Consider the following 12,878-nt stretch of genomic DNA (forward strand, 5'->3'; position numbering starts at 1 on the left):
GATATAACTGGAAGTCTGTAGGTTTTTATTGGTTTATTAACTACCGAACGACTACATTTTAATAACATTAGAATTATTGTGTTAGATATTAGTTGACTTGTAATGGTAGATAGAAACATGTTTTATATTGTTTAGTTTTGTTCGTTTATCTTTTAACAGTAATTAGAAATAAAAATGTTTTTTTTATTTATTCATTCATTCATTATTTAATGCCAAAATAGAACAATGTAATTTCCAAACGAAAGCTTTAACTATCTCAATAAGCTTTATGAATAAATAAGAACATTGATTATTTTATGTGATATAAGAAGGGCGTAAATGGTTGTACAATGGACTAAAGCTACAACAATATTTAGCTTCGTTAGTCTATGTTCCTGAGTTCGTCCCTCGGACGACTCCACACGTGAGTGTCTCCTGATATGACCGCCCCAAAGTTAATGGAATAATCAATAAAAGGGAAGTAACTCTAATTGGCAGCTGTCTGACGGAACCAAGCACCTGGCTGTTTCGTGTCGAACTTCTGAGTGGTGTCTAAGAAAGGAACAGTAAGTATCTTATAATAATGTATGCTGTTTATAAGCAAGAACCAACTATTTATTTGTTTATTCTCATAATAAATAGAGCGTAGTGTTTCTGTTTCTTTTTCTCTCTCAGTCTTTCTAATATCTTTAGAATTAGTAACTATAAGATTTTGTTTACGCTGTCAGCTGTCCGGGCGCGTACTCAATCGATCTGTTCTATCGTTAAATACATTTAGCTAAACGGATGAACAAGTGTTGTTTATATCATACACGTTGTATTGCTGTAAATGGCTACGACCCCGTTTATCAAAAGACCGTTTGTATTTCTGTGTCTTGCTTGTGTGACAAATGTTTTTTTTTTTTTCTCTCTGAAACTGAGTGTTAGGACTAAAACACACGTCTTTTATTCATTTAAGCTTCTCATTCATTTACTTTGATGTTATTAACCGTTTTAAAGCAAAAAGAAAAGAAAGAAAAACAAAACTGGTCTTCGAATTTTTGAGACTTGCATGACAAAAATTACTGAAATGCCAAGAAAAAAAAAATCAAATTAAATTATTTTTAAATAAAAAATAATAATAAGCAGTAAAAATAATTGGGCAATCTTTCGAAGAAAGTATATGAAAAGTGAAACTATTTGCTTGTCAATTTCTGTAAAAATTATTATTTTTTTGATATTTTTTTTCAGCAGAATCAGTTATGTTTATACATTTTTGTGTGTATGTATGATGTGTTTATGTGTGTATGTATATTTGTGTACATATATATATATATATGTGTGTGTGTGTATAAGTATGTGTATTTGTGTATGTACACAAGTATACATGTGTATACACATACGTACACAAGTATACATACATGCATATAAGCACATACATATACTTACATACATAAACAAAAAATGCATAAACATAATCTATTCAGCTAAAATAAAATTAAAGAAATAAATTTTTTTTACAGAAATTGCCAAACAGCTTCACTTCTGGTGTACTTTCTTTGAAAGATTGACAAAAAGTGCTTTAACAAAAACCCAATGAGGAATCTGCTTTTTAAAGGAATTTGTCTACTAATGACCTGAATAATGGCATGTGTTTTGTGGTAGGCTTCTTAATTATCAAAGAGACATATTGGTATTGGACCATTTTCATTTACTGTAAATACTTCTGTGGTGTCACATAAGTGACACCCATGCCAGTGGCACGTAAAAAGCACTCCTTACACTCTTAGAGTGGTTAGGAAGGGAATCCAAGCCAAATCAGGCTGGAACCTGGTGAAGTTCTCCTGCTTACCAGTTCCAGTCAAACCATCCAACCCATGCCAGCATGGAAAGCAGACACTCAATGATGATGATATTCAAAGGCAAAAGTTTATTTTTAAAAGTCAAAATACATTTTTGTAAATAAAAATATTTTTTTTTCTGTTACTTGTTTCAATTATTGGTCTGCTGACATGCGGGGACACCCACCTTGAAGGGTTTATATAAATAAATGAACCCCAGGACTTAAAATAAATCTGGAAATTATTTTATTGGCTTTCCTTGCCAAACTGCTAAGTTATGAGATCATAAACAAATGCTTGTTGTCAAGTGGTATATAAGGCGGCGAGCTGGCAGAAATGTTAGCACGCCGGGCGAAATGCTTAGCAGTATTTCGTCTGCCACTACATTCTGAGTTCAAATTCTGCTGAGGTCGACTTTGCCTTTCATCCTTTTGGGGTCAATAAATTAAGTACCAGTTACGCACTGGGGTTGATATAATCGACTTAATCCGTTTGTCAGTCCTTGTTTGTCCTCTCTGTGTTTAGTCCCTTGTGGGTAGTAAAGAAATAGGTATGTAGGTGGGGGACACACCCAAAAACATACATACACACATGTATGCATGCATACATATAGGTGCGGGGGGGGCACTCCATCGGGTATGGTGATAAGTGTTCTAGTAGCTGAGTACACCACAGACATGTGTACTCTTAACATAGTCCTCATGGAGATTCAGCACGAACTAGAATGTGACGAAGCTGACCTTTGAATTACAAGTACAACTCATTTTCACCAGCTGAGTGGACTGGAATTATGTGAAATAAAGGGTCTTGCTCAAGGACACAATGTGTCACCAGGAATCGAACCCATAACCTTGTGATTGTGAGCCACTGATCTATGTGCCTTCAAACACAAACACACACATCTTCATCATTTAATGTCCCTTTTTCTGTGCTGGCATCGGTTGGATGGTTCCACAGGAACTGACCAGACAGAGGACTGCACCAGTCTCTGCTATCTGCTTTGGTATGTTCTCTACCACTAAATGGCCTTATTAACACCGACTACTTTACAGAGTGCACTGGGTGTTTTGTATGTGGCACAAGTACCAGTGAGGTCACCAAGTAATTTCCAAGACAAAAAGCCATCAACTGAGGGGTGGGGCAGTAGTATTGAAGGACAGAAAAAGGAATCTTGCATTAGAGGGGAAGCCAGGTGAGGAGGGAGAAGATGGTGGTGACAGCGAGTGGGCCAGGGGAAGGAGAGTGGGTGGGTGAGTTCATGAGATTGCACAGGTAGAGGGGTAGATGTATTGGGAGGATGGGTTGTTGGGAAGAGATTCAACTGAGACATACTGTGTGCAGGTAGGTATGTGGGGGAGGGCAGGGTGGATGCAGAGGTGAGTGAGCATGGTTGGGAGAAAGCAATGTTGGGAAGATGGGTTGTGGTGGGAGGACTCTACAGGCTTCCACACAGTTTCTATCTGCCAATTCACTTATAAAGCATTGGTCAGTTGAGAGCCAAAAGAAGACATTTTCCCGAGGTGCCATAGAGTGGGACTGAATCCAAAACCATGTGGTTACAAATTCAGCTTCTTAGCCACTCAGCCACATTTGCACCTGTTGTCATCATCATCCTTTCGTGTCTGTTGTCCATGCTGGCACGGGTTGGACGGTTTGACCAAAGTTGGCAAGCAGAAGAGCTACACCAGATTCCTGAATATGGTTTCTACGGCTGGATGCCCTTCCTGATGCCAACCACTTGATAGTATGTGCTGGATGCTTTTAACATGGCATTGGCACAAGCACTTCCATGTGGCACTGGCACAAATACTGTTTATGTGGCACCTGCACAGGGTCCTTGTAGGCCAATCCTCTTAAAAAAAAACAGAATCCTATTTTAAATACTCTGATCCATCTCATCAAATTATCCATTGGAGAAATTTATAGAAATTGAATGAACATTATTTACATTCGACGGATATTTGTCCTCATCTTGTTTGTTGTTAACACGTTTCGGCTGATATACCCTCCAACCTTCATCAGGTGTCTTGGGGGAAATTTGGAACCTGGATTCTCATTCCTAAGGTATTTTTCAGTGTTATTATTATTGGGTATATGGCATAGTGGTTAAGAGTATGGGCTACTAACCCCAAGATTCCAAGTTTGATGCCAAGCAGTGACTTGAATAATAATAATAATAATGACATCAAAAATATCTTAGCAATGAGAACCCAGGTTCAAAATTTCCCCAAGACACCTGATGAAGGCTGGAGGCTATAACAGCTGAAACGTGTTAACAACAAACAAGATGAGAACAAATATCCGTCAAATGTAAATAATTCCTCGTCTCTTAAATATAGAACTGAAATTGAATGAAGCTTAAAATTTTGAAGGTGTTGTTGGAATATATTCACTAAAAACAAACTTTAGGTAAATTAAAATATGTTAATATTAATATATTCAAAAATGAGGGTGAAAAAATTAGATATTAATTTAATAATACCCTTATTTTAACACCAAGCGACCTAGCACAATAAACCAGGGAGAATATTTACGGATTAATATTAATATATTAATCTTTAAAGGCAAATTCACTGCAGTTGCTGTGGAAAAAATTCTCGCATATGTTAAAAGGTGTAAAAACAGTAACAGTCCACTAGGGGGAGACACTGAGAAGATATGATGTTTTTACACTGTTTCCATAAGTGAGGGGTTTTTTTCCTCCATGGTAGCTGTAGTGAATTTGCCTTTAGAAGTTGAAATATGACATGAACATTTTTTAACTAACCTCATGTTGTTTTATTCTTCGTCACTGCTCATACTATTGTATTTATTCTGACCGGGGAGTCTGAGAGTGCAACTCAGTCACTGATATTCACTGTTTTAACCCATTAAGTCCCAGAGTACTTAAATTTCTGAATATTACTGTAAAATTTTGACAGATGATTGAAAATAGGTTAAAATGAAAAAAAAAATTATTAAAACTCCTTTACTTCAAGTAGAAATAGAAATACTTGGTGTCCTATAAATAGGACACTGAGACAATGTGATATAGCTTCTTCAATGTTCTCATTTAGTGTCCTATTTATAGGACAGTGGGACTTAATGGGTTAAGATAAAGCTATGGCATTAGAATCTACTCAAGTTATCTCCCTTCAGTATCTCCTATTGAGGAAGGCTAAGGAGGTAGAAACAAGTCTGGGAATTTGCTAAAGAGAAATACCAAGCAGATATAGTATTTTACACCTTTTACCATGATAACTGCAGTGAATTTGTCTTTGGACATTAAAATATGCCACAAACCTATTTTAACTAACCTAAAGTTCTTTTATTCTTCATCACTGCTTAGCGCTGATATTGTATATTTTAATATATTTCCTGTTTTAGTATTTATATTTTTTCTTCAATGGCCTTCCAGTAAAATGCCCAGTGACAATGACCGACCAGTTGTCTTGGCCCGCCGTATCGAAACATTTAGTGCCTGCCATAGATTACACAAGTAAGTAACAGTTTCTTCAGATTTCTCTATAAGAGACCTGTCCAATAAGTTGTTCTGTACAATGGATTATCTCTTTTTCTAGTTTTGGTGGATTAAGTCTACAAACACCAATTAGAGAAATAATGTGAAAATGTTAAAAGGAGAGGAATCTGGAGAGAGAGAAAGAGAGACAGACAAACAAACAGAGTCTATGGAGGGACTTGGTGGGATAAAAATAGTATTTTTAGACTTTTTTTGTGATTTGTTAAAGATAATTGGAGATTTGAGATCAATAGTAGATTATTACAACAACACTAAAATACCGATAAGGGATTTCAGGATTACCATTAGTTGTAGCTGAAGGCTTATATCATCATTCATGGTGAAAAAAGAAACAGTTGCAGCTTTGTCATCATATGTATATATCATCATCATCATCATCATCATCTGCCTTTCATGCTTGCATGGGTGAGATGGTTTCACAAGAGCCAGCCAGGCAGAAGCCTGCACCAGACTTCTGTGACTGTTTTGGCAGGATTTTTACAGCTGGATTCCCTTCCTAACACCAAGCACTTTACAGTATGGACTGGGCACTTTTAAGTGGCACCTGTACTGACATGGTCATCAAGTACTTGCAAGATGAGAGATAGAAACAGGTGTCTTGCTGTAGAGGAAATATACAAGGGATGCTGGAAATGGGCATTGAGCACAGGCCTTGTGTAAACTAACTTTTATGCACCACATAGCTAGATGGGCTCAGACAAAAACCATAGTATTTAATAATTATAATAATTATTATCATTATCATTAAAATGTTAATATACAGGGGTTGGACAAAATGATGAAAACACCTTAAAATTTCCAACAAATTTATTTTAATATGGGGTAGGACCACCTTTGGGAGTAATTACAGCTTGAATTCTACAAGGTATGGACTCGTACAAAGTTTGAATTGTTTCCAAAGGAATTTTTGTCCATTTTTCAGCTCTTGTAGTGATGATGGTTGAGGATATCGACTCCTTACTTGTTTTTCTAAAATGCACCATAGATGTTCGATAATATTGAGATCCGGAGACTGTGGTGCCCAGATAAGATGTTCAACTTCACTAGAATGTTCCTTGAGCCATTCAGTAACAACTTTAGCTGTGTGAATTGGTGCATTATCATCCTGAAAGATTGCATTTCCCTCCAGAAACAGTCTCCACACGTATACTGAGACAGTGGTTGGAAATAAGGAAAAGGATGACTCATTCAAGAAAATAACATTCTTCCACTGCTCAAGGGACCAATTCTGTAGGCTTTTACTTCACTCTAAACACTTTGCAACATTTGTTTTTGAAAGTAGTGGTTTTCTGATTGCTGCCCTCCCATGAAATCTGGCTTTGTGCAGCTCCCGGCAAACAGTTTTTGTGGAAACTGGATTCTCAAGGTGGTCGTTAGGCTCTGAAGTAATTTTGGGAGCTGTACTTTTGTGATCCATTCTAACAATTCGTGTAAGAGTCCGACGATCCCTATCTGAAAGTTTTGTTTTGAAGAGGAGGTTTTTCACTCTTTCTCAAAGGCTGTCATTACTTTCCAGACAGTATTTCTTGATACACCACAAAAGTGGCAAATATCCAAGTGAGACAGTATTTCTTTTCAGATATCATCAGGAAAAGGTAATTAAAATTCATTAAAATGACAGATCTATTGGACTTTCAAAGAGGTCAAATTGTTGGTGCTCGTGTGGCAGGCACTAGTGTAAGGAAAACAGCTGAAATGTTTGGTGTATCAAGAAATACTGTCTCGCTTGAATATTTGCCACTTTTGAGGTTCTTCTCTCTATGAAACATATGCAGCTCTGATCTTATATACTCCATTTCTTAACTTTTGGATGTGTGTGTGTGTGTGTGTGTGTGTGTGTGTTCATGTATGTATATATATCATCATCATCATTCAATATTTATTGTTTTTCATTTTTTATGCTGGCATTGATAGTTTGACAAAATCTGACAAGCCACATGGCTGTGCTAAGTTCCTGTATCTGTTTTGGCATAGTTTCTACAGCTGAATGCCCTTCCTAATGCAACCACTTTCCAGAGTGTCTGCCGGGTGCTTCTTCTTGACCTCAGCACCAGTGAAGTCACCAAGTAACTTGCAAAACAAGAACCTGCTCCTTAACTGAGTGGTAGGTGTGTGTTTGAGAGTGTTGGGGGAGGTGGCTTTATGTCATCTGTTGAAAGCTAGAGTATGATTAAAGGATGAGCCCAGGTACCTTGCTATACAGAATATACACAGCAACCCCATATTATATGAGGGTGGGTGGGAATAGCTGGAAAGAAGATAAAGGGGGTGATGATGATATGCCAGAGCAAACTCTCAAAGTTCAAGAGAGAATACAGACAGTGAATCATTGGGGGTGGGGGCATTTACATTTGAATTTGAGAGAAGCCTGTGGGCGGCGGGATCAGAAGTGAATTTAGTGATAAAAAAAGGATGGAGATATGAGAAAGGTGGGAGAAGTGGAAGTGGCTCAGAGTGGAGGAGTAGGAGGTGATAAATGGCAGTACAGGAAGAGAGGAGACCAACAGTATCGTAAAACTGGGAGATGATGTGGAGGGTGTTAGAAGTGGGGAGAGATGTACAGTGACAGGTGGAGATCAGAAGTATGTAAGGGTGGTTGTAGAGATTTTGGGGAATAAAGGCAGGAGGGGCATTGATGGTGGATATGAGAGGGTGTAGAGAATGGTAACAGATACAAGAGGTGTCAAAGGTGAAGTTTGGCAGACCTAAGCTGTAGCTCAAAGGAGAGAAAGAAATAACCAAAGGCACAAAGGGGTGGGGGTGGGGTGATCAATGAAAAATAGTGGGGTGGGATGATATTAAGAATCAGGGATTGATGTTAATGGGAAGTGATTCTGGGGGAAGAAGGATTTAACTAGTAGCTGTAAAGGGGAATAAGATGTGTGTTGATTCTAGTCTCAAATGATTACAGCAGGTGAGTAGTTAGAAGAATGATGGAGGGATAGGCATTTGGAAGATGAGATGTGGGGAGTGCTTGACAGGGGTATGTTGGGTACAGGGACAAGGCCCAGCATGTGCAGACATAATGCTTTTAGGATGGACAAATTTTCTCAATTCAGTGATTTCCCAATCATCTCAGTAATGAGATGACAAAGGTCCAGGACGAATGGTTATGTGTGGTGTTCAACAGAACCCAACCATCTGAGTGAAACTCACATTCAAGGAACATACTGTGTGTGTTTCTTTCTGTTTGTCTGTCTATACACACACACATATATACAACTAGAGCCTCATCCAGTTCCTCTTCCCCACCAACCATCTTTCGCCACTGGTCCCTCCATCATGTATTTAGTTGCAGTATTCTGCTGCTGTAATTTCCTTACTATTCAGAACCACTTCACTTGACATCCATCCTTCATTTTTACCTTTGTTCCTCTCCACTCACATTTTACATTAATCACCCTTCTGTGCCACCAGACTCTCTCCCTCTCCGTTTCTATACATCTCTCACTTTCCCCATGCACTACATCTATCTTCCCTCCCTACAATCTTGCGACCTACCCACCCACACATTTCCCTTATTCTTCCTTTGCTTCTGACAGCTGTATTATTGTTACTGTTCTGATGTTCTTCATGTTTTTGTACTGTCAGCTATCACCTATTATCCCCTTATCTAACGTTCACTACATCCGCTTCTCAATCCCACCCAGTTTCTACACTCAGCACATATATGGGATAAACTAATCTAGTACCGTTGGTCAAAAGTAACAGAATATGCCAACATTCAACCATTGGGGTGTAGGGACCAATTTATGTTTCTGCATTTTTACTGAAAAATTTGTTTTAGTCCAAAAGCTGAAATGCCTAATAAAATGTTATTTAAATGTTTCTCTTTTTATATTTTAGTCCCTGTCTTAGTGACGAAGTGAATCAGAAGATTTATGGAAAATGTAACCACATTAATGGTCATGGACACAACTATAAAGGTCAGTAAATCCTACATTAGTCATGTCTAAACTGGTGCTTCTGTCTGTTTCTTGTTCCTGTCTGTTCTTTATTACCATATCGTAGTCTTTTTTGTTTTTATTTTCTTTGAGGCCTTCAGTTCCATAAACCTCTTACTTAGCTTCCTTGGCATGTAAACAACTGAGGTCACAGTATTCCTTCTGAACAAGATGCTGACCCATTACTAGTCTCAAGGTCAGCAATTTTCTGAGGGTAGGGGACAAGTCAATCACATTGAGCCCAGTACTTCACTGGTACTTCTTTTTATCTACTCCAAAAGAAGGTGTGGTGTATGCGGGAAATTTGAAATAAGGACACCTACCTTCTCTTCGGCGACGGAGACCACTCCAGTGGTAATGCACCCTTCCATGCGGCCCGACCCGAACACTAGAAATAGCAGCTGCTTTTCCCCTACTTTAACAAGCTCACGCGTCCGACTCGCTCAGCTACCTCGATTGAAAGGCCCAATGCTGCCCTGCCTGCGCGCGCATCACTACTGCCCCTTTCTCTTCCGGTCAGCTCCCCAGCTGCTGACGTCATCCTACAGAAGGGAAACATTGACCTCAGCAGGGTTTGAACTCATGACGTAAAGAACTGAAAGAAATGCTACTAAGCATGTTGTCTGATGTTCCAATGGTTCTGCCATCTCGTAGCCTCCTCTTTCTTCGCAGCCATTTCTAAATTTGTGTTCTTTCTATTTGTTGTAAATTATGTTTAGACAGTTGTTATGCATATTTCGTGATAGCCTTGTCTGAATTTGTGTTCTGCCTGACTCTTAGTAATTACATATTAATTAGTGTTCTGCCTCTTTTTGTTAGCTATGTCTAATTTATACTCAGTCCCTTATTAACCATATCTTAATTAGTGATTTATCTGTTTGTTGTTAACCATGTCAACCAAGTCCCAATTTCTGTTCGTTTCTTTCTTGTTGGCCAAATTCATTCATAAAAACTGATTATTAAGTATATTCCATGTAACAAATGTCTGACATTTGTTGTTAATAGAAGTTTGTTGTTATTTAAAAGAAATTAATTACAGTAGGAGGGGTTAGTGTTTATAATCTTTGCACGCAGTCACTGACAAATAGGATTAATGTGACATAAGTGATGGAAATGAAGTGAAATGACCACCACTGGTCATCAAATCTAGATCACAATCTTTTCTTGGTATTTTCCTTGAGCCACATTGGAGTAACAGAAGTGAGAACACACGCACACCTGGGACTTCATGTAACTGATGTCTATTCCATAACTGCAAGATGCTGCATTGTCCTGGAACCAGAATTCCCTCATGTCACTGTTTTGTATCTGACAAAACTTTGGTTAAACTTCCACCTACAATCAAGTGTGTATGGTTAAAAAGCTTGTTCCCTAACTATGTGACCTTGGAGTCAGTCCTGCTATATGACCCCTTGGGAATGTAGGAGTATAAATTGGGTGCGATATACATGCCTTCTCCTAATATCCTGTCACAGAATATATCAAATCTCTGTTCTGTACACATTGTTGTTTATGTGAAGTTGTTGATATATCTGGATTAACTAAAACCTTTAGATCAGCTAAAAAGTGAGGGACAAGGCTTTCTAGATCTTTCAAACATGTTCTTCTTTTATCATATATCTTTTATTTGTTTCAGTTACTAGACTGACCATGCTGGGGCATTGCCTTGAAGAGTTTTGGTCAAACAAATCGACCCTTGGGCTTTTTCTTTTCGCTTAAGCCTGCTGCTTATTCTGTCAGTCTCTTTTGCCAAGCCACTAAGTTATGGAATCACAGGGATGTGAACAAACTAACACCAGCTGTCAAGCAGCAGTGGAATATACACACACACACACAACAGAATACAAATGATTTAAGAGGAAAACAGGATATAAGAGGCATCAGATGTTGTGTGCCTTTGAGCAAAGATTCCAACGGTTTGGTCATGTGATGCGTATGGATGGGGACCCCTGTGGAAAGGTCAACCTAGGAAGACATGGGACGAAGAGGTGAGAATGGATCTTCAGGTGCTTGGCTTCACTGAGGAGATGGCATGGGACTGGAACTCATGGCAATTTGCTAAGTAAAATTGCAATAAGCCATCCATACAGGAATATCCTTTATGGCCATGCCCTGACTCCCTCTCCGAGAGGTTTTTGTCTTATAGGTGCCAGTACTGCGTAAAATACATTTGTGATGGTGTCACATAAAAAAAAAAAACAGAACAACCTGTAAAGTGGTTGGCATTAGGAAGGGCATCCAGCCATAGAAACCATGCCAGAACAGACAATTGGAGCTTGGGTAGCTCTCTGGCTGGCCAGCATAGAAAATGGACATTAAATGATGATGTGTGAGTGAATTCTGCATGAATTAAAAAACAGTAGCAATTGAAATTTTGTAAATAAAATCATAAACTTTCACTGAATATTGACTATAAAAAATAGTTTAATATTTGGGCATATAAGCTCCAGGAATCGAAAACAATTGGGCATTAGTACACATAGGAATTGAACCCACGTATGTTAATACCCATTTTTTTCTCCATTATGGGGACTTATATACCCTAATATTAGATTATTTTCTATATTCAATATATGGTAAAGGCTTATAATTCTATTCACTTTATAAAATGTGTGTGTGTAACATGATCTTTGTGTGTTAGGCCTCATGGAGGCAATGACAAGTAACTGAGACCTTTCGTGATATGCTGTGCTTAAGAAGACTCATGAAGCCAAATGAAATCATAATCATGGGCAGTTGTGAGTATGTTGTGAATGGCATCCATGAAATTGTAGTTGTGGCTGTTGCCAGTGTCGTGTAAATGGCACCCATGACTGTGGCACATAAAAAGCATGCATTACACTCCTGGAGTGGTTGGCATTAGGAAGGGCATCCAGCTGCTGAAACCATGCCAAAACAGATCGGAACCTGGTGCAGTTCTTTGGTTTCTTAGTTCCAGCCAATCCATCCAGCTTATGTCAGCATGGAAAACAGATGTTAAACGATGATGATATATAAGCTGTGTTCCAATGTGGTCTGAGATGTCTGTGTGTCTGTAGCACTGTTCTGTATACTTGAGCAATATTAACCATGCATATCACTTCTAAATGATATACTCTTAGAGGACTCTACTTAGCAGTTACATCAGATTATCCTGTAATATGTATTACTTCCCAACATTAAACACTTCTAGAAAAGCTTGTCTTCAGCAGGGCAAAGTGATTTTGTGTTATAAGATCTCAATTGTTTATGTTCTGTCTTCTGTTCACTTTTCTTCTTTTCTTGTCTATTTCAGTGGAAGTGGCACTTAAAGGTCCAGTGAGTATTCTTCTATGTACCCCTACCTTTTCTGCTGTCTATCACAATTAGCCCTTTCATTACCAACCTGGCTGAAACTGGCTCTGGCTCTGAGTACAAATGTCTTGTTTTCATAAGTTTTGAATTAAAATATTCCACCAAGCCTTAGTCACAATTTACATTCCTAACACTAGCTGAATGATAACTAAGTTATTTGTTATATTTAAAGTAATTGAAAGAAACAGAGAGCATCTTAAAATAAATACAGTAACAAAAGAGTTAAAGACTGATAATTAGTTCTCTCCACATATCCCTACCTCTACAGTTATCCACTATCAT

At 38.2% G+C, this 12,878-nt stretch overlaps 1 protein-coding gene across 5 annotated transcripts in view; it reads left to right on the forward strand.

Annotated features, from left to right (window-relative positions):
• The first annotated feature begins 398 nt into the window (after positions 1 to 398).
• Positions 399 to 12,878, forward strand: part of LOC115215928 (6-pyruvoyl tetrahydrobiopterin synthase) — a 19,776-nt gene continuing 7,296 nt past the window's right edge. For 4 of the 5 annotated variants that reach the window (XR_005000624.1, XR_003882022.2, XR_005000623.1 and 1 more), the window contains exons 1-4: positions 399 to 545; positions 5,197 to 5,277; positions 9,166 to 9,245; positions 12,538 to 12,560. Coding sequence is in view for 2 of the 5 variants with exons in the window: in XM_029785288.2 (XP_029641148.1) it covers positions 5,201 to 5,277; positions 9,166 to 9,245; positions 12,538 to 12,560 (180 nt within the window). In the remaining 3 variants the exon portion in view is untranslated. Of the gene's footprint in view, positions 546 to 5,187; positions 5,278 to 9,165; positions 9,246 to 12,537; positions 12,561 to 12,878 lie in introns of all 5 variants that reach the window. The other variant, XM_036505861.1, reaches the window with a different exon arrangement.

The sequence above is a fragment of the Octopus sinensis genome, linkage group LG9 (genome assembly GCF_006345805.1).
Source record: "Octopus sinensis linkage group LG9, ASM634580v1, whole genome shotgun sequence".
In the NCBI taxonomy this organism is placed as follows: domain Eukaryota; kingdom Metazoa; phylum Mollusca; class Cephalopoda; order Octopoda; family Octopodidae; genus Octopus; species Octopus sinensis.